This window comes from Erpetoichthys calabaricus, chromosome 4 (assembly GCF_900747795.2).
Source record: "Erpetoichthys calabaricus chromosome 4, fErpCal1.3, whole genome shotgun sequence".
NCBI lineage: Eukaryota > Metazoa > Chordata > Cladistia > Polypteriformes > Polypteridae > Erpetoichthys > Erpetoichthys calabaricus.
Window position 1 is genome coordinate 108586248 of NC_041397.2, and position 21700 is coordinate 108607947.

Here is a 21700-nt window from a genome sequence, read left to right on the forward strand (position 1 = left end):
GAGTTTCACTGTGTGAGGAAGAAAACAAAAATGTTCTGTACAGCTCAGCAAATCTGGTAGCCACTCTAACCCCCCTAAAATAAATCCTAAATCCTTGAGTACATTTTTTTTTGCTTGTATCTTTGAAAAAAATATCTTAAATGCTTCAATTTAATTGGAACCTCCAGGTAATAATTTTTTAAACAGTTCATAGAGAGCTAGATCCTAGTAAAGGATTAAAAATTACATCATATTAATAATCACTGACCTTTAAATATTCTTAAAATGATAATCCCACATGCTTATGTTGTGAAATGTGTCATTTCTAACATTCGGGAAGGGATTTTAGAAGTCTAGGACCACTGGTAAAGAATTAAATATAAAAAATATGGTCTATCCATAATCAGCAACCTCGAAATACAGTAACATAAAATGACATTCCACATGCCTGTATTACCAACCTTCATTTTCTTGAAGTTTTGTGAAAATGAGCAACTTTGACTCCTTGTATCCCATTAAGAGGTGAACTCCAGCAGTTGGTTGAAGTGGCCAGCACAAGTTCAAGTCCTTCTGATCCTTTTTGCTGAAGACAGCTATTGGTTGACTCTTTATCATTAGGGTATATAATATGCCGCACACAATCAGGTACAAAGAAGGCCTAAAATGAGAGTCTTTCAGGTCTAGACAGGAAAAAAAAACAGTAGAGGACTCCAAAAAGCTTGAGTCTTGCATAATCAGACATCAACACATGTTGCACAGTATATTATATGTGAGGGATTTCTTGTACCAGTGGGTCAGGACAAAAAAAATAACAAGCGTTTTTACAGTGTTCATAAGTAACTCATAAAATTAGCGTCTTAAGCATTGTAATAACACTCTACATGTGTATATTAGCGATCTCCATTTTTTGAAAGGTTTGTAAAAGGAGTAACTTTGACAATCTCACTCCATAGATTCGATTATGGAGAATATCAAATCTGGAGTTGTATGCAAAAAATGTAGACATTTTGAACATCCCTCATGTCCCTCTATGCTGCCTGGATTTGGTGGTCTTTCTGTCTTTTCAGACAGTATCCAGTGATTTCAAAGCATTCATAATTAATTCTTATGAACACAAAATGGCAGAGACTAACATACAACATACAGCATGTTCAATGGCAACAGTTCCTGAACAGAGTAATTCAAGGATTTTCTTAACAGCATAACAGTGACAAACTGCTGCACACTCCCCAACAAATCTGTGACTTGCCTGTCTTCTGAAGATTTAGGGAATTAAGTCATTAGCATGTGCTTTACAGGTAAGCGTGTTAGTTTAAGTTTTGGCTGTGATGATTGGTTTGTTTTGGTCCACCTGGTTTATGACCCCTTCTAATATTTCTTCCCCTGGTCGATACACTTCATTATATATTTCACGCCAAATATAATTATTGTTTGAATAAAATCCATCAATTCCTTCCCCAACCGAGGAGCACTGGTGTGAACGACCACTGGACTGCTCATTACAGGGCAGATAGCAATACTAACCTATTGAAGGTCAAATGGGAACTGCTTTGGGACATGGGAAGAAAATCAAAGAAGCTGAAGAAAAACTCCACACAAAGAGTGACTAAGAGCAGGATTTGAACTGAGGACTCTGGAACTGGGAGGCAGCAGCACTGTCTAGTGCACTGTACATGTTGATTCAAGTAAAGCCCATATGATATTAGATGACTTTTCCAGCGATTTTCAGTCTTGGCGCTCATTTACATAGTCTTAACCAGTTGGAAGCAGTCGGCAGTCCACTCCAGTGAAGCCGATTGCCTAATGTGACATTTCTAAAGACTAAGACCAACTATCTTGCAACTCATTCTGATAAAATCAAATCTGTTTCAAATTCTTGTTATTTGGAGGGGTTTACTGTGTTTGCAGGAGAGCTGACAAAAACAATGGTCATTTGGAAGTGCAAAGCATAGAATGTAGTGACAAGAAATAAAAAGATGTGTTTGATCCTCACACAGAGGAATTGCTTGTCTTCTGATTTCTCTTGTTTTATATATTGAAACAAAATGGAAAAAAGTAAAAAGAACTGGGATCACGACTCCACTTACCACAACTGTTAACCTTTTAACTGTTAACGTCCTTACAGCGCCAGTTCTGTCAGAAAAAGGAGCGAGCACGGCTGTGGCGGAAAGTTGTAACCTGGTCAATAAAGTAGACAGGCCCAGCAATTTTCAGTTGGGTAATTTTACATGGTGATGTGATGAAATCAGCAACTGAGGCTGGCAAATCGGACATGCCTCACCACTAAAAGTCACATAAAGTGACATCAGCTTTACCTAAATATGCAAGTGTTAGCAAATTTAGCAAATCTAACAACAAACGTCTGTAAAGCATTTTCAAGGACAAATCATGGTGACAAATTGATTATTAATTATTTTCACCACTTGCTTCAAGTGTATACATCTCTTCAGAAAGCATTTTAGAAATAACAGGTTAACAGGTTTAACAACTTTAGAACTTACAAAAGCAGTACATGGTGTCATCCTGATATTGAACTCTAATGTGAGAATAATGATCACTTAAAAAGTCACACCATCATCAGTGAAATTACAATTAGAAACAAGCATCTTAACAATTACATTCAAATTACCTGCAGCAGTATAATCTTTACACATATACATAGAGAGAGAAATTGAAAATAATGGTAAAATTTTCAGATTTGTTGCTAACCTTTTTTGCAAAAGTATTGTGTTTGCCTTTGTGGTTTGTGCAAGAAAAAACAGAGTACATAAAAAAATGACCTAAACAGAAAGGGATCTCAATTTAAATCTGTAATGTAATTACATTTTAATATATTCATAATATATTTTGCAGAAATACATCTAGATATCATTAGAATTAATTATGAATAAAGCTGTTCACACACAAATCTTACGCATCTATTACTAAAATCCATCAATTGCAGATGGCCAGTTTGGCAAATTCAGAAGGAAGGGAATACAAAAAGGTATTGAACAAATCAGAACCCATGAAATGTGTACAAAGTAGAAGGGTTTCTGACTTTAATGAGCTCTCCATCTTTCATTGCAAAGTAGAAAATAACTCTGGACAATTCACAAGCACACGGCTCTACTTTACGAGTAGAATTTTGAGTTATCTGTCTAAGACAGTCTATCACTTTATAGTATTATGTTTTGCTAAAACTTGTCAGAATGTGAATTCACGTGAATTTGAATGCTCAGTTCTTATAAATTTTTATTGTGAATGCACAATTCTTATAAAGGTTCATCCATCCATCCTTCCATATATCCATGTTTTATCAAGTGGAGGAATACCCGTTTAAAAAAATCAGCCTATAAAATCTTTGTTTTACAGATTTCCTCCCCAGTAGCAGACTACTGATCTGTAACACATCTACACTTTATATACGCTTTATAGATGTTTGTTACAAAACAATTCTGAGTGGAGTAAATAGTTTGGTAATGGATAGACAGACAACATTGCTTATTCAGGAGCCATTTTTTCAGGTCTAGGATGTGATGAGAAACTGTCCCTTGTCATACAGTTTTAAAAAACACAATTTGGCAGTGAACCATCTTCATATTATTACTGATCACAAGCTTCAGGTACTATAACAACCTTATCACTCTTTTCCCACACTTATGAAACATACACTCTCTGAATGATTTAAGATGTTGCTATGATATATATATATATATATATATATATATATATATATATATATATATATATATATATATATATATATATATATATATATACACAAGGGGGGACCCAAAAATAACCGGAAATAAATAAATAACCTAACAACAACAAAATTCCGGTTATTTTTGGGTCCCCTCTCGTATATATGGTTGAAATAGTTTACTGTCAAATAATGCAAAGAGTACGCGACACGTGTTTCGCCCTAATTCTGGGCTCTTCAGGTGTACACACTCACTGCACTCCCTTACGGGAATCGAACCTCGGACGTTAGTGCTAGAGGCGAGGCCCCTAACGTTGCGCCACGGTGTGTGGTTCGTTTATTTGACAGCATGTAGATCGGGGTAATTACATTCACGGCATTCGTAGTCTGAATCACAATCAACCACAAGCGTTACCTGGTAGGTAACCACCCATACAATCAGATTGTGATTCAGACTATGAATGCCGTGAATATATATACAGTGGAACCTCGAGATACGATCACCTCTGTATACGAGAAATTCAAAATACGAGGAAAGTATGAGCGAAAATTTCTGATCTAAATGCGAGCATTGGCTCGCGTAACGAGCCATGAGCCAGGCTGTGGGTATAGCTCTCAGCTTAGCGAGGGGGCGTGGTAGCAGTTGCGAGCCGCGATCTGCGGTGTCTGCGTTTCTCACTTAAGTGCACAGGTGGGAAACTGCCCACATCCATGATTGTTCCTGTGGCTGATGGGCTGCAGCTGCCATGTCCTCCCCGCATATATAGAGAAGCGCGAGCCGGTTAAGGGGAGAAGAAGTAAAAGAAAAGAGAGAGAGAGAGAGAGAGAGAGAGAGAGAGAGAGAGAGAGAGAGAGAGAGAGAGAGAAGGCGGGCAGGCAGGCAGGCAGAAGAGCAGGCTCGCAGGCTCGCGTGTAGCTGAACAGGCGAGCCAAACAGCTGAAGCAGGACGGTGTAGAGAAGGTCAGCTGCATTAAGAGTGTCTCGCCTGTTGCAGAGCCCGCAGGTGAGACGCTAACAGAGAAGAAGCACCGGGGATTGTCGTCTGTTTTTTAAAGACTGCATCCTTTTGACGTTTTAACCTCGTGTTAAAGGATTGTTATTCTTGTGTATTTTAAACCTCCACTTCACAACTGTTTTAAGGATTATTTATTTAAACATTTATTGAATGCTCTACTGCACTTTGGACACCTGTTTTGATTCTTTTAATAATCAGTTATATTATTTACCAGTGTTATTTATTAAAGGTAGACTACAGTATATATAATTTATCAGTGTTATTTGTTAGGAAAATTGATTTTTATGTTAATATATTTGGGGTGCGGAACGGATTAACTGGATTTCCATTATTTTCAATGGGGAAGTTTGTTCTAGATACGAGAAATTCGCTATACAAGCTCAGTGCTGGAACGAATTAAACTCGTATCTAGAGGTTCCACTGTGTATATATTATATATATATATATATATATATATATATATATATATATATATATATATATATATTGTACAAGCTCCCCAATGACTATGCATAGGATTTTAAAAACAGGAAGTCTGTTAATCTTTGGATGACATCAGCATCAGGCTTACCTCAAGCAGACCCGGCAGGCAAGAGGGACAAGTGATTTATCAAGAGAGGTGTGATGAACAGTGTCTAGCTATCACTTGTGCCTACAGCACTAAACACATGGACCATGGAATGCAATTCTGAAAAGTCATACAGAGGAGGTGTGTGTGTATGTGGCTTCAAATGGGGATAATGGTGAAAAACATTAAGCAATATTGAAACCTCCGTGAAAAAAAGTTCAAATTACATAATTCACATTTCTTTTATCCAGTTGTATGCTCACAACCATCTAAAACACATGTACATATACTTATTGTACCATACTGTTTAAAAATGAATCGCAGAAAATGGGTACTTCCTTCAGAAAGGTTAACGTGAATGTATTCAAGCAAGTTTATGGCTTTGAACTGAAGACCCACCCCCAACCCCCTACCCCCCCCATTCATTGATCAAGAGCCCAGTCTTCAACACAAAAGCTTAGATTTTCTTGAACACATTCCGCTGTCATTATGAAATAGCTTGAAATGACTGATTTATTGTGGAACATATGGAAATCCCCAAATCTACTTTTAATGAGCCTGTAAAGCTTGTCAGAAGACATACTTTTTTTTTCTTCTGGCTTGATGACAAAAATAAAAACATGTAGAGACCCTGTACCAGCCTTGGGGCTACATATTATATTAAAACAAAGTATCCATCATCTTATGTGTGATGGTGTGTCGTCTAAATAATACTGTACCTGGGGACAAATTAAATTAATTTTACATATGTTAAAAACAAACAGAAGCAACATTGTTGATAAAAACTTTATTCAATAAAAAATAATTTATACAAGTAATAGTATTTAACATTTATGAGCCTTTTACACAAACCAGCATGTACAGTACACATAAGTACAAGAAAAATAATTACAGAAAACTTTACTTAGATATATTCCTCTAAACCCTAAAGAAAACAAAAAAGTATCCTTCCTGGAGAAATACAGTGTTTACCAGAGTGAGATTTTCTACATCTTTTTTTCAAATGCTTCATTTTAGTAGAGTTTAAACCGGGAAAGTGTATAAAGCTTTTAAGGTCCTGGTATCAAAATCCTTGTTATACTGGACAGAAACTGAAAAAAAGGGAACGATCATTTGACTGCTCAGTCTGCAGTAAACTAGCAACAGGGAGTTATGTTGGAGGCTAACTTGCTGTATATTTTCCATTTCTATCAGTGTGCCTGAGACTATTCCCCAGCAAACAATTATCTTACTCAACCAGCCCTGTAAGTCTGGAATTATTTTTCAAGTAAATTGATCTGTCACAATTCAACACAGAGAGTTTTAGTAACTGCTGCACAACTACCTCTTCACTCACAAGGAACAAGATAGATGTAATTAAAAACCAGACTTGAATAGTGCAGCAAATGTACCGCTCTGTGCAATAGCCATATTTCTCACTAAGAAAGTACATAAACCTGCTGTTGTGCAGCACTGCATTTCTGTAAAACAAGACTATTCATTATCCTGGTCAGATGGTGTTAATTCCTTCAAAACCACAGAACTTCCACCTTTTCTCCAGAGTTGCCCCAACACCTGTAAATTCTTGTTTGAACATTCGAGGAAGTCTTACCATGAGTCTTTCTATCTCACCTGCAGAGATCTAGAAAAGAGAACAACATTTAGAGAACGATACAGCAAATATCCTAAAAACATATATGTAAAGAGGGTATTACATTGAAACATGAAAGAAAACTAGAGAGGCAGAATCCAAAAATCAAGCAAAGAATGTCTTATCTATTATCCACAAACACTACAGCACCCTATTTAGGGGCCTGTGCTGCTTAATCACGGATACCTGATAATACAAGGTAGACACAGTGCCGATAAAAAAGTATTAAACCCCCTGGAAGTTTTCACATTTTATTTTTAAAAAACATTGAATCGCAGTGGCATTAAGTTGCCTTGTCTTGTCATTGATAAGCATACTTGTTAATGTCAAAATGAAAACAGATTTCTGCACAGTGATTTAAATGAATTACAAATGGAAAACACAAAACAATTGATCACACTAGCATTCACCCCCTTTAATACAACATACCTAAATCCTGACTAGTGCAGCCAATTTGTTTTTAGAAATCCCACAATTAGTTCAATGGAGATGACCTCTTTGCAGTCCAGGGTTTCAATTAACTGTAGCATAAATGCACCTTCTCTGACAGGTCCAGCTGGTGATGAATCAGTATTGTGCCCTAATCTTCACAATGAAGACAACAGAAAATTCCAACCAACTCCATGAGATGGAGCACAAGCCGGGAGGTGATACAGGAAAATATACAAATTACTGAAGATCCAATGGGGTCCAGTAAAATCAAAAATTAAGAAATGGAAAAAGGACAGCATAGCTGTTAATCTGCCTAGAACAGGCCTTCCATAAAAAAACATGTGAGTGTGCAAGAAGAAGACTAATGAGGGAGGCCACCAAGACACCTATGACAACTCTGAAGGAGCTGCAAACTACAGTGGCTCAGACTGGAGAGACTGTGAAGACAACAACTGCTGATTGAGCGCTTCACCCGTCACAGCTTTATGGGGGGGCTGGCAAAGAGAAAACCATTGTTAAAAAATATGCATAACATCTGAGCTAGAGTTTGCCAGAAGGAACATGGAAGAAAGATTCTGAAGTTATCTGAAAGCAGGTTCTATGGTCCAATGAGGCCAAAATGCATTATTTTGGCCATCAGGCTAAATACCATGTTTGAACACTGCACATTATTAAACACACACCATCCCCAACCGTGAAACATGGTTAGGACATCATTATAATGTGGAGATGCTTCTCTGCAGTAGACCCTGGAAGGCTTGTGAGGGTAAAATGAATGCAGCAAAACACAGAGAAATCCTGAATGAAAACCTGGTGTGGGCTACAAAAAAACCTGCACCCCAGGAGAAGATTTATTTTCCTGAAAGACAACAACCCCAAGCACAAAGCCAAATCTACACTGGAATGGCTTGAAAACAACAAAGTTAATGTGCTGAAGTGTCTGAGTCACAGTCCAGACCTCCATTCAACTGAGAATTTGTGACCGAACCTGACGAAGGCTGTTCACTCACAGTTCCCATCCAATCTGCAAAGCTGGAGCAGTTTTATGAAGAAGAATAGGGAAACTCTGCAGTGTTCAGATGTGCAAAGCTGATAGAGAGGTAATCATGGCTGCCAAAGGTGCATCTACTAAATACTAACTTAAAAAAGGTGAGTACTTATGCGATTGATTATTTTGTGTTTGTGTATATTTGTAATTGATTTTGACCACTTTGTTGAGATCTGTTCTCACTTTGACATTAAAGAGTCTTTTCCTGTTGATCTGTGTCAAAAAAGTCTAATTAAATCCGCTGTGATTCAATGTTGTACAATAATAAAATGTAAAAACTTCCAAGGAGGTGGACACATATTATAGGTACTATGATTGGAATAGTGGAAAAGACCATGGTTAGCAGCAGGTAGCATGTGTTTTTAGCAGTGAAAGGTACTAGCATTTATTTCACAAGCACACCGCCAAACACCATGGACATCATTTATTAAAAGATCACACTTATTTCTGAACATTTCTCAGCTTTTTCAAGATTAATGTGATGTTAGTTGTTGGACTGGCATAGACTAATTAAGAATGAGTGGCATCAGCTTGTAGAAGTCAAATATCATTGTTCTTACTCGTCGCAAAGCATCACAAAAACGTTTACTTGGGACAGAAGGGTTAAAAAATACTTTTTTTTTTTTAATACAGTGTATTACTCAGTAGATCATTTCAGAGTGCTGCATGGACTGTGAAACTGAAACAGAGTACATTTAACACAAAAACAATAAAACAACACTAGCTGCATAAGCATTTTGATATAATCATGTGTAAATCTTCAGCTGTCTCTCACAAATACTATAGACATTACAGTAATCGTCAGAGGGCACGTATGCTTCAGAGAAGATCAAGCACAGACTTTTTTGTTTACTTTTTGTCTGCAGTTTAAAATTGTGTCCCTCGGTGTTCAAAGCTGGGACCAACTCTATTTCCTCTATAGGCTGCCATTAGAAAATGATTTTCAAATACACAATATTTAAATTAAATCCACATTCTTATCACACTCAACTGCATTTATAATTTAAAACAAATAATACTTCTTAATTAACTTTGTTAATTATATATTTTAAACAGTTTATTTATATTTGAAAAATAGGTTCTTTTACTGTTTAGTAACTTTGAATAGTAAGGCAATAATAAATACACTTAACACAAAATGTTTGGAGTTTAGTTTTGCTAAATAAAAATGTAGATGTTATCTTTATCACAGATTTAACCTTTAGTATTCACATTTAAAAACATGGTTAGGTTTATAAAATCTATTGTTTTTCTAAAATGTGATTTTTTTTAGCTTTGAACTATTACAATATTCAGTTGATTTTTGTTCTGTACATATTTTAGAACAGACTTTAAAATCATTTGAGTGGCAAAAAGGAAATACCTTTATTCTTTGGAGTGTTAAAAGGTGCTGTCATAAATCAGGTTTGGGGTGAGAATTGGGGTGAGCATTATGTTTTGCATTTCTCGCAATGGCATTTTGCTTTTTTTGTGGTTGCCGCCATTTTGTGTCACTGATGCTAAATGTAGGCCTTGTTTGCCAAGCCCACCAGAAGTTGCATCATATGATGTCACCAGCACATTATTTAAGCCAGCATCAAGCCAGGATCCTTGTCCAAGATTATTGGAAAAGCTCTGAAAGACTGTTGAATGTTTGCTTTTGAACGTATTCTCAATATCACATTTCTAGCTAGGGTTTTTTGACTATAATGTCTAAATTACACTTTGGTTTCACAACAGACACTTAATTTCTTTGGCTTTGAACTTTCCATGTTTATTCTGGTTTATATTCACCACCCATTACGGCCAGCTATTCTCCTACCCAAATGGTTGAGGTGACTTTTTAGAGACAGAATAGAAATAAAAATATTCAATTAAAACTTTTATGAAATCTCCTATAATAATCGGAGAATCCAATAAAGTACTGTACTACTATTCTTTTTTAAATTTTCAGGAGAATTTCAGTTTAAAATTAAACAGAAATATTAGATTGAACTACAGTAATCCCTCCTCCATCGCGGGGGTTGCGTTCCAGAGCCACCCGCGAAATAAGAAAATCCGCGAAGTAGAAACCATATGTTTATATGGTTATTTTTATATTGTCATGCTTGGGTCACAGATTTGCGCAGAAACACAGGAGGTTGTAGAGAGACAGGAATGTTATTCAAACACTGCAAACAAACATTTGTCTCTTTTTCAAAAGTTTAAACTGTGCTCCATGACAAGACAGAGATGACAGTTCCGTCTCACAATTAAAAGAATGCAAACATATCTTCCTCTTCAAAGGAGTGCGCGTCAGGAGCAGATCATGTCACAGAGATAGAGAAAAGCAAACAAATCAATAGGGCTGTTTGGCTTTTAAGTATGCGAAGCACCGCGGCACAAAGCTGTTGAAGGCGGCAGCTCACACCCCCTCCGTCAGGAGCAGAGAGAGAGAGATAGAGAGAGACAGAGTTTGTTTTTCAATCAAAAATCAATACGTGCCCTTCGAGCTTTTAAGTATGCGAAGCACCGTGCAGCATGTCGTTTCAGAAAGCAGCTGCACAAAAGATAGCAACGTGAAGATAATCTTTCAGCATTTTTAGACGAGCATCCGTATCATCTAGGTGTGCGAACAGCCCCCCTGCTCAGTCCCCCTATGTCAGGATCAGAGAAAGTCAGCGCAAGAGAGAGAGAAAAGTAAGCTGGGTAGCTTCTCAGCCATCTGCCAATAGCGTCCCTTGTATGAAATCAACTGGGCAAGCCAACTGAGGAAGCATGTACCAGAAATTAAAAGACCCATTGTCCGCAGAAATCCGCGAACCAGCAAAAAATCCGCGATATATATTTAAATATGCTTACATATAAAATCCGCGATGGAGTGAAGCTGCGAAAGGCGAAGCGCGATATAGCGAGGGATTACTGTATCTGTAAACCAGATTGAAAAATGTGATAAACAAAACACAACGAGTTTATGTGTAATCCACATCTTTCTAACTTCACAAAAAAATTTTTTAGTCGGAGTATTGAAAGGACCTCCTTAAAGTGCTACACATGAATGTTTAAGTGCAGAGAATAGATCAAAATATCATCATTGTATAACAAAGCAAAAACTTTTAGCACATATCTAGCATTGGTTCTAGTGATGTGGAAGAGTTTGACCAGATTATGGGACAGTAGTTGAAGAAGGAAGGGTAGATGTGTGACATTTTGGAGCACCACTGCCAGCACCACTAATCTTAGGTTTGGATTTACTGTGTCTTTGCCTAGAATTGATGAGGTATGTGCCTTGTTTTATTTCACTTTTTTCCAACTTATGAAAACTTAAAGTCTTAAAGTCATTGCACTGGCTGCTTGTTTCATGTAAGATTGATTTAAAGGTTGTTTTAATTATACATAAGGCTTTGAACAACAGAAGAAAAGCACAACAACAGTTCAAAATGTATAAGGGACTTGATGTAATTCAATATGTGAAAATAAAAATAAAAAGAATAATCATTATTCTTTTAATCATTTTTAATCAGTACAGCTTTTTTTGCTGTTTAATTATGTATTTACTATATTTATACAGGCATTTTTTTCCTTCTGTGTATCAGTTAGACATTAGTAATTCTTGAGGTGTAATTACATCAAGAATGTAATGATTGTTTCTTACCAAAATGAATACTGCATGACACACACAAACAAATAATAAACAGAGTACAAATCTTTTAAAAATCCACAAATGTATCAAATGGCCATAAGTTGCTTATCAAGAAGACAGAAGGCTAACATGCTTAACAGGTTTATAAGCAAAAGACACATTTTGCTGTTAAGCTAACAAGTGTATTGTTAATGAAGCAGCAAATTTCTTTTTTCAATTAAAAATTTAAGCTACTGCACTTGACACAAGCTCGCAAATGGTGTCTGTTAAAATTAAAAGACAAAATAAAAACGTCTGAAGTCAATAAAATTGCTTTTCTTGCCATTTGTCTAATTGCACAGGATGACTTTTCAGATTCTCTTTTCTCAGTTTATTATTCCACTTTCTTTAAAGTAAAGGCTAATATTTCAATCATCTATCACCCTGTGCTAAAACAAGCCTTGACCTGCTACTCTTTGTTTACACTACAGGACATTCTCTGCATACATGCAGGGGCACAACTACTGTGTTACCTCGCATAAAGGAGCACCACAACTAAATTACCATAAAACTTAGAAAAGCAGGGCTGAAAAGATCATATTTTGTAATCAGCCAATCTACCGATCACCATTTGAGTGTTTTGTTGTGAAAATTGGCAGCCAAACAAGGCAATATCAAAACTAAGTGCAGCACAATTTAAAACCTAAATAAAAAATGTAAGTAGACCAACAATATTTTAACCCCATAAAAAATAACAAGGTTCCTGACATTCATAAAAACAAAGATGAAACAGGTTGGCTGACTAGCAAGGCTAATGCGTGGTGCATAAAATGGCCTTGACAGTCTCCATACATTTACTTTGTCTATGAATGTCTATTATTTTCAAATATGCTTCGACTGGACTCCTGTAAGATGTTTCTTGCAGCCACTTACAGTCTCATACATGTCAGGTCCTCACCTGTTCCTCATTCCTGACTTCAACATTCTGCCCTTATTGTTAACTTGTTTTACATTAATTATTAACTCTTTTCAATTTTTAGTGAAGCCAAAAAAGTTGGATCTTATACGGAACCATGACCATCAGGTGCTGTAGCTATTACTGCTGCAGTCACCTGTGAGAAATAAAAGACTTTAGTTTCCCACAATTCTTTATTGTGGTATTACTATACTTATATGTGTATGTGCTTTTCGCATCTAGCACTTTTAATTTATTTCATACTTGGTCACTTTTTATAAAATTGTTTGATTATGATTTCTTTATGTGTACTTTGGTTTTGATTAAAAGTAAGGTTCCAGTTTTTCTCCAGGCTAGTTTTAAAACTAAATTAACTACAACATGGAGTTTCTTACTCTTTTGGCTTTATTGTTTTTCTTGTTTTTATTCTTAATTTGGCTTCTTGTTTAAGAGTTTACTATTTTGCTTTAATTAGTTCTTTGCTGTATTTCTTCCTTGATTTTCTTTTCTTTACAGAGCTTTTTTTATATTTTTAATTTTTTTTTTAATTTTTGCCGTTCTGTTTCAGTTGCTGCTCCAAAGTAAATGTAATTTGCTTAATTTCTGTAATTGATTCTAATTATTTGGTTTAATTGCGATACATTTAAGAAACAATACATTTATGGTTTTTGAGTGTGGGAAGGTTTAAGCCTCCTCATAGGGAATAAATTAGAACAATGGTTTACAAATTATATTTACTTTATGTTTTAATTACAGCAGGAACAAAATTTAGCAGACAGCTTAGTGAGCTAATCAATAATACATCTATTGAGGAACCAGAAAAACACATTGACAATAAATAAAAAACAAAAAATATATCCTGTATGCTTAAGCATTTTTGGCATATGCATTATATTGTTTGCAAAAAAAAAAGTGTCAAGAATTCATGTCATATAACACTGTTTATATTTTGGAGACAAAGTCAGTGTAGATTTCCAGCTGTGTTGAATATACTTCAAGACAGGTTTATGCTAGTTTTACAAGAAAATCTTAGGTGTTTTCTTTTTCAGTCAGAATGTTAATATATATGTTAATTTACACCAGCCTCATCTGTTCCACCATTGGAAGCAAACAGTTCTGTTTGATGAATGAGCTGATAAGAAAATGCATCAGCTCACTTCTTCTTTCTTGTTAGGTATAAACCTTACTAAACAGAGACAGGCAGTGAAGACTTAAATTAATGGCACAGGAGGAGAGAATAGGTAAAGGTTATTTCCACACTGAAGAAAAAAAGAGAAAAAAGGCTTCAGGCAGATGAACGCTATCCAGCTGAAACATGGTGTCTCTAACCCTCTTTTATTTTTTAGCAAAGAAAGAACTATTATCTGTTTTTTCTTTTGCAGATGCACAGTAATGCTGCCCTTCACCAACTCCATTAACTCTGATTATTTAAGAAATAATCTATCAAATTACCATTTAAGCAGAACACAACTTCTGAGGTATCCTACTTCGTGAATTAAAGTAAACATTTTAGTCATAAATCTAACTCTAGGAGGGGTTTAATAAATGTGAATTTATTTGTACGTTGTATATTGTTCTTGAATCTAAATATGGTTTCGAAAGGGCAACTAGGACACTTAAAGCAATTTTCTTGGAACTTACTGTAGAATAAAATTCATCAAGTAAACAAGGAGATCACATAATGTTTTGTGTCTGTTACCTACAAGTTGTCACACATGTGTGCATGGGAGACGGTTTACAGGCTCAAATAGTGTCATTTGTCAGCCGGACCAGGGGTTGGCACTGCCATCTAATACTCTTTCTTTTTGTCTCTCTGCAGACTGACTGAAGACCATACCTCCCCAGCAGCACCATCTCTGATTCACCCACTGATGAAGTCACTTTCAGCACTCTCTATTGACATCCTATCCAGTCCAGAACCCACCTCTACAGATATCACTTCCTTTTCCTGTCTCCCTGACTCCACCTCCTCCTGCTTTGCAATATATAAATGACAGAAATGTTCTTGTTAGTCAGTTCCATTTTGAACTCTGTTTGTAAGGATGTTTTTTTTTTTTTTGTTTTGCTTCCTGATTTTCATCCTCTGATTATTTTTCTATCACAAAATATAAAAGGGGGAATATATTTGACAAAATGAAATAAATAAGTACACAATGATTTTTGAGTATAAATATTTAAATGTTTTATGAAATACATGCTTTTTGTTACTTATCTTTATGTATTTATTTAATAACTTTTTCATTTATTTATTTCAGTAACACTGCACACAACATGAAATATTCCTTGAAATGAAAACTTCATTTTGAGAGGATGATGAATTCAGAAATTCTTGATTTAAAGCAGCAGAATATTTATTTATTTAATTTTGTAAGAAATATTCCTCCATACTGTCATGACTTGGTAGTCACAAATGCATACAAGGCCCAAAAGCATTTTTCTAAAATTGCCATCCTTTTCTGTGGGATACCGTCAAACACTGACTAGATCCAAGAAAGAGCCAGAAACATCTTCATAAAAATACTAGAGGGCTGTGCCCCCTGCTTGCTTCACTTGCCAACCCCCTGGCGGGCACTATGCACAAGCCACTTTGCGTCTCTGCCACTCGTGTATGTGGATTTCATTTTCACCAAACAATAAATCTTTTAATTCTTGCGGATACACCTCTTCATTGGGAAGAAGCACTACTTTTCCCTGATGGCAACGTGAATTAGACGATCCATAAGTCTCCAACTTAAAGTTTAAAGCCTAACAATAACTACATACTTCTGTCATATCACCTATGTATATATATTCAATCTCTTTTCGCTGTTCCGTTATTTCACCGAGTAATAATTTCCATACTGTTTGTTTTTTGAGACTTTCGAATTTTAGCACTTTCATGATCTCTAACCAGCTCTGCATGTGCATCACACCAATGTTTTTGAACCTCTTTAAGACATTCTACTTTGTCTTTTATTTCCAACCCCACTTGGAGCTGAGAGTGCAGGAACTGGGTCTGACAATAGCATTCACACAAATGAGAAGTGATTGGACCATGGGCATTGTTTTAAATGTTTGAGAGGAGGGTGTGACTTGTCAAAATCTCTTGGCAAAAAGTCTCATCTCGCAGGACCTGAAATTATCTCTCCCAGGAGTTGAAATTATCTCAGAGAATGTCTCGTCTCAGGATTTCCTTTTATAATACAGAGGAAAAAGTGTATTTAAGCTCCAAAGAGCACAAAGGAATCGTCTGAAAAGGTAAGGCAATCACAGCAAGCAAAGTCCCAATACAGAATCTAAAGGCGTATTTGAAAAATAGAACACAGGTTAAAAAAATCCTGAAAACACAAAGAAGCAATAGCACAAGTACAGAAACCACAAGACACTTCACTCCCTTCTGTGTTCGAAATGAACTGCCAGGAACTATGGAAAGCCCCCCATAATTAGGGTGGCTGGCTGTTCCTGCTGGTGATTGGCAGGTGGCTCCACCCCTTGAGGAACCACCAACAAAACACACGCAACATAACCTAGGCCTTTTCTACTTACAAATAAACACAAAGAAAAATGTACGTAATAAATAAAAGAAACACTAATACAAATAAATGGCATAAAATTAGACAATACAAACAAGAACCACAACTGTGAGTCCAAGCCAGGGGAGAAATGCTGGCTGAAACATGACACATACACATTAAGCTTTAAAATCTATTAATATTTAAATATTTCTCTTTTTTGCACTAAAGAAATGTAGTTTATTTGCACTGACAATCGATTGTTTCATAGGTTTACTGATATTAATGTATTTTTAGTTACAGTACATTAATTTATGCAGCCTTTGATTTCTTAGATTCATGTCAAAGTTAACAATTTTAAAAAAAATTAAAATATTCATGCAACATAAAAATAATGTAATACTATTAACTTTAAGAGGAATTGTTCCTTGCATTAGGAATAATAAAACTTTTGTCTACTACATTACTGTCCGTAGATAAATGGCTTGCATTAAAATATCAAGAAAATGTTTATTCTTTTCATATTACCCTATTTTTGATAAAGTTAGTTGTAGGATCATATGTCCTAGTGCTCCTTTAACAGGGCCTCTCAAAAGATGTACGGTGTCTTAATGAACTCTGAATGATTAGGGCCAGTGTGTGAGATGAGGCAACAGTACAGCAATGAAAGCACAGCAAAAGTGAAAAAGTCATTGTTGGTATTGAACAAATGAAAATGATATTTGCTGGGTTTTAACACAAGTTTTAATGCAAGCCCATTTGAGAGATGCTTATGCTTTGAATTAAATCAGTCTTTAGAAAAGCATGCAAGGGACAGTGTTACAGTCCTGGTGCCTGTGTCAAATGTTGAATTTTACTTTGACATTTCTGCATTTTCTGTGCAATGCCAGTTGAGGATTATTATTATTATTTGTTGTTTCCTATAATTTTGTGCTCCAGTTTGAAACAGCCATTGAGAGATGTGCAGGATGAGTGAACCAGCTGAGTTTAGTTTTACATTCGGTTTTATATTATACATTGTGACCAGTAAGGGGTACCAAAGAGTTTCAGGTTTAAATAATAATTAATTTGACCAAATACCCACAACAGGTTTCCAGAAGATATGTCAAACACAAATCTCTTTTTTTAATTTCACTTCTCTCCTCCTCCATTCCACCCAGACGGACTGTGTCCATCCTCCATATCTGACTCCAGCTCGTCTGGGTGAGGCAAAAAGGCTCCTTTTATCTCAGACCCAGAGGTATTTACAGGTCATTACACATAGGAAGCACTTCAAGGTCAGGCTGAAGCCCCCCAAATTAGGGACCACAAATTTCTGCAGCACCCCCTGAACGCAAGAGGGCTGCTGTATGAGAGTACAGCTCTGAGGAAGACCTGCAGGTATCAATATGGGTAACGTAGCCCAAGGATTCTGCCACCTAACTTGTCGGCGGAGCCAACAGTGCGAACCGGTTATCTCCCCCGTCCATCCATTACACTGGCCTGCCTTTCAAAATGACATCTGCCAATCTTCTGGATTAGGCAGGGAATACCATATCATTGTTCTTGGCCATTCAGTATGGTGGGTTCCCAGGTAAGACATCATGTCCCATCTTGGTTGGGACACCAGCACCTGCCAGCTATTCATCGCAACATTTGCATTGTTTTTATTGTCAATTTTGTGTTTTATTGCTTTAAAGCTAACCTTTTTGATTGTTTCACATTTCACAAATATTTATTGTTTTGTCTGATGTTCAGGAAAAGCACAGTATCACAATGCTTGTATATCAGTATATACTGTATGTGTATCATCTCATGTCTAGTAAAGACATGGAAGTGGGAGGTTTGGGGTTCAGTTGGGTGACAAAATGTACTTTGTCTCAGGCAACATTATTTCACTTGCCGGCCCTGTGTATGATGCATATACAAGTATGGTTTTCATGTTTATCTGCTAAAAGACAAGCGCTAACAAATGTTCATGAGAGTACAGCATTTGTATTCAAAGGTTCATGGTGATAAATGTCATGTTTTGCACAAACAACTGTGTGCATGCTAAATATGAAAAACTATGACCATAGGCACAATTCATAAATGAAGGTAATGATTTACAGTATGCTCATGAAAACAGAAACAGCAGAGACATCTTTGTATTGTGGTGATCCTTAGGTTCCTGCCGCTTTTAGTGGGCAGGAGTCTCATAATTTAATGCAAGTTTGTAAGTTGAACAAAATAAAATAAATGATTATTAAATCAGATGTACAGAATGAGTATTTATAGTGTAATATTAATTCTCTGAGTGATATTAATATTAATTCTCTTATATGCTCATGCATAGAATGAGTATTTACAGAGAAATATTAATTCTCTGAATAATATTAATTAAATCTCTAATATACTAGTATGCTCTAACAGTAACTAGTTCCTTTCTAGCTCATGATAATTTGATCAGTTTAGCTGGGTTACTGCTTTCATAAAGAGTTAAATTATACATTCAAATAAAAATAATATAAACAATAACAAAAAATGGGCTGTAAAATTGGAAATGACCCAATTTATTGATGTATAAGCAAAAATGGTTTTAATCTGTATTTCAGGAAAAAAACTGCATTCAGTGATAAAAAAGCAGGCTAGCTAACATGGAAATTGTACTTTGTTATTTCAAATTGCTCTCCTATTTTTAGTACACTGCAGTAAAGCATAATCTTCAATAATAGTTATTTTAGACTTTAATATGCGACTTACTTTTGTATCCAGTCTTTGTATATAAGACCAAAGATATTCAATGTTGGCACCAAATGGATGAACATGTAGAAATGTTGATATAATTCCTGATGATTAAAAGGTAGGAAAAAATTATTTATAAAAGGCTTCCAATTGACTATATTTCACAAATACAGTACATTGTTTCTAGGATAAATCATTTCAAGTTAAAGTAATTGACATACTAAATTTAACCTTTAATATTAAATATAATCATAAGCTATTTTGCTAAAAAAACAGTACTTCAACTATTAGTACTTGTTAAAATTATTGAAACAATACCGACAAATGCTAGGGATAGTCTCCAGCACCTCACCTAAAGCAGAGAAAGCAGGCTTCCTTTACACCTCTTGGCGTTTTTTTTTTTAAGTTGTACTAATTTTCTGCTATAATTATTATAAAACTATTAATATGGTAATAGTAAAGAACTTACCATAAATCTTTATCATGAAAAAATGCACTGTATTTAACGTGTTCTTACTTTTGCACAACTTCATTTTTAATTCCCGTTCAGTGTCTTTTTATATTTTCAGAAAGTGAATAAACAATTCTGTACAGTATATCATAGTAGGTAAAACCTTTTCTACCATGTTTTTTCTTTCCAACCAGTTTCTCACTTAAAAGCCATTTAATCTGATGGATTGTTTCTGCTTCAGTTGCATTGCATTAGAAAATCCTACAAGCACATATGTTATTTTATTGGGGAAATCAGCAAAATATTTAGTGGGCTTAGGCTACCTTTCAAATATACATTTTTTCTTTATGCCACATTTTTCTATATATTATGTAGTCGGGTGGGGAGGTCCTGTAGCAGCCCTCCAATTTCCACAATATGTCCAAGGAGGCCAAAAAAGTAAATAGAAAATAGTGCCTTTACCTTTACTACTTCCATACTGTGCTTATGCAGGTCTTGAACTCCTATTTACTAGGTGGGGTAGTTTGCCAATTTGCCCACTTACTTGCCCAAGTATTCAAAAAGCACTTCCCTTATTTCACTCTCTCTCACCCCTCACCTGTCATTTCTTGTTACTAGAGTTTTCACCCAACTGTTCTCATCTACACTCGGCATGCTTATAGACATTAGACAACTTTAACTCCTCCCCAAATCTCAGTCCTGGGGCACTTTTAGCCAAGCCCAAGACTTTATCCTACAGGCAGGGCAATCCCTAGTGCTCTCACACTCAAGAGTATTCTGATCTCTGTTAACGGTAGAGCATGTCATGTAAGTTCCTCCATGGAATCGTGTCGCATATAGTAGCCAAAAGATCCTGAAATATCTTCTATCCTAGCCATCTCTCTTTTATCTCTGTCTCTCTATAGTTGTCCCTAAGTAGAAGGTCAGTCTATCCCTGGAAAATTCAGCATCATTTGTCTTAATGGATTCTAGCAGAATATCTCATGTTTCCTCTGAGGACACAACTCTGTTACTTGTGCCAATGCCAATTGTTCTTCTGGGGCACCAGGTACGGAAACAGGACATTCCATTCCATAGCAGCCTCTTTGCTCCTACACTGGCAAGTATAATGCCTCTCTTGCTGGAAGTGTAGCTCTCTCTCTTTCCTGGAGGTCTTGTTTGAGATGTTTAGATGTCCTCCATAACCTCAACCACAACAATAGTTTTTTTCATGATAAAGACTTACAAGTGAAATGTGCACCAGTTAAATGTTTAACTGATAGCTCCATTGACATTGCATTATCATTATTTACTATTATTACTTATTTTTTGATTTAGATGTATTTTTCCAATTTGACTTGCACAACTTATATATACAGTTTGAATGATATCAAAGTACTAAATTAACAAACGATAGACACATGTATTACTAATGTTAGAACCAAGGCTAGATGAATAACTAGCGCTCAAACAAAACTAAAGATGCTTGACAGTTGTTTGTGGCAGTACATCTGCAGATGTCAATGGGAAACAGAAGGATAGAAAGTCTATACAGTCCCAAAATGTTCTGTAAAAAAACATGTCCTCAGGTGAGAGACTACATTGACTAAGGACAAAACAAGATCTCAGATTCCTAGCAAGAGGAAGCTAAAAGAAAACAAAAATGTGAAACATGAATAGATCTGTCTGCACTAAATAATACAGATTTTTAAAAATTATTTTACAGAGTTAATACACATTATTTTTCATTTTTGTGAAGGGTATATGAGAGATGAGAAATTGCATGAAAAGCTGAAATAGTAGTAGTGACTGACCATAAATAAAGAAAACTTTATGAAAGAAAACACAACGGTAATATGACACTTAGGGAGTAGAGCTCTCCACTCCCCCTTAGCAACAATCAAGATGGAACTGATCAGCTCCCACTTCTGTAGAAGAAATAAGATGAAGTTAAAAAATGTCTCATCTATTTGTTGATAATATGAGCATCTGAGATTAAAAGATTAGTGTTTCCATTTTGAGACACATTCAAGGTAACATTCATGCAAGTATCAATATATGTGTGAGTGTACACAGCAAATAATCTCAACAATACATGGATTAGAGTAATATTGTAGAATTTTCTCAGTGGGTGTATCTTTTTTATCAAATTATGCTGTTTATTTTAAAGGGGAAAAAATGTA

The 21700-nt window shown here is 35.7% G+C and overlaps 1 protein-coding gene across 5 annotated transcripts in view; it reads right to left on the reverse strand.

Moving 5' to 3' along the window:
* Positions 1 to 6032: 6032 nt before the first annotated feature.
* The window catches only part of enox1 (ecto-NOX disulfide-thiol exchanger 1), a 722268-nt gene continuing 706600 nt past the window's right edge, over positions 6033 to 21700 (reverse strand). For 4 of the 5 annotated variants that reach the window (XM_028799665.2, XM_051926915.1, XM_051926916.1 and 1 more), the window contains 2 exons: positions 19106 to 19191; positions 6034 to 6869 (listed from right to left, as the gene is read on the reverse strand). In XM_028799665.2, coding sequence (XP_028655498.2) covers positions 6738 to 6869; positions 19106 to 19191 — 218 coding nt within the window. In that variant the 3' untranslated portion in view covers positions 6034 to 6737. Of the gene's footprint in view, positions 6870 to 19105; positions 19192 to 21700 lie in introns of all 5 variants that reach the window. The other variant, XM_051926918.1, reaches the window with a different exon arrangement.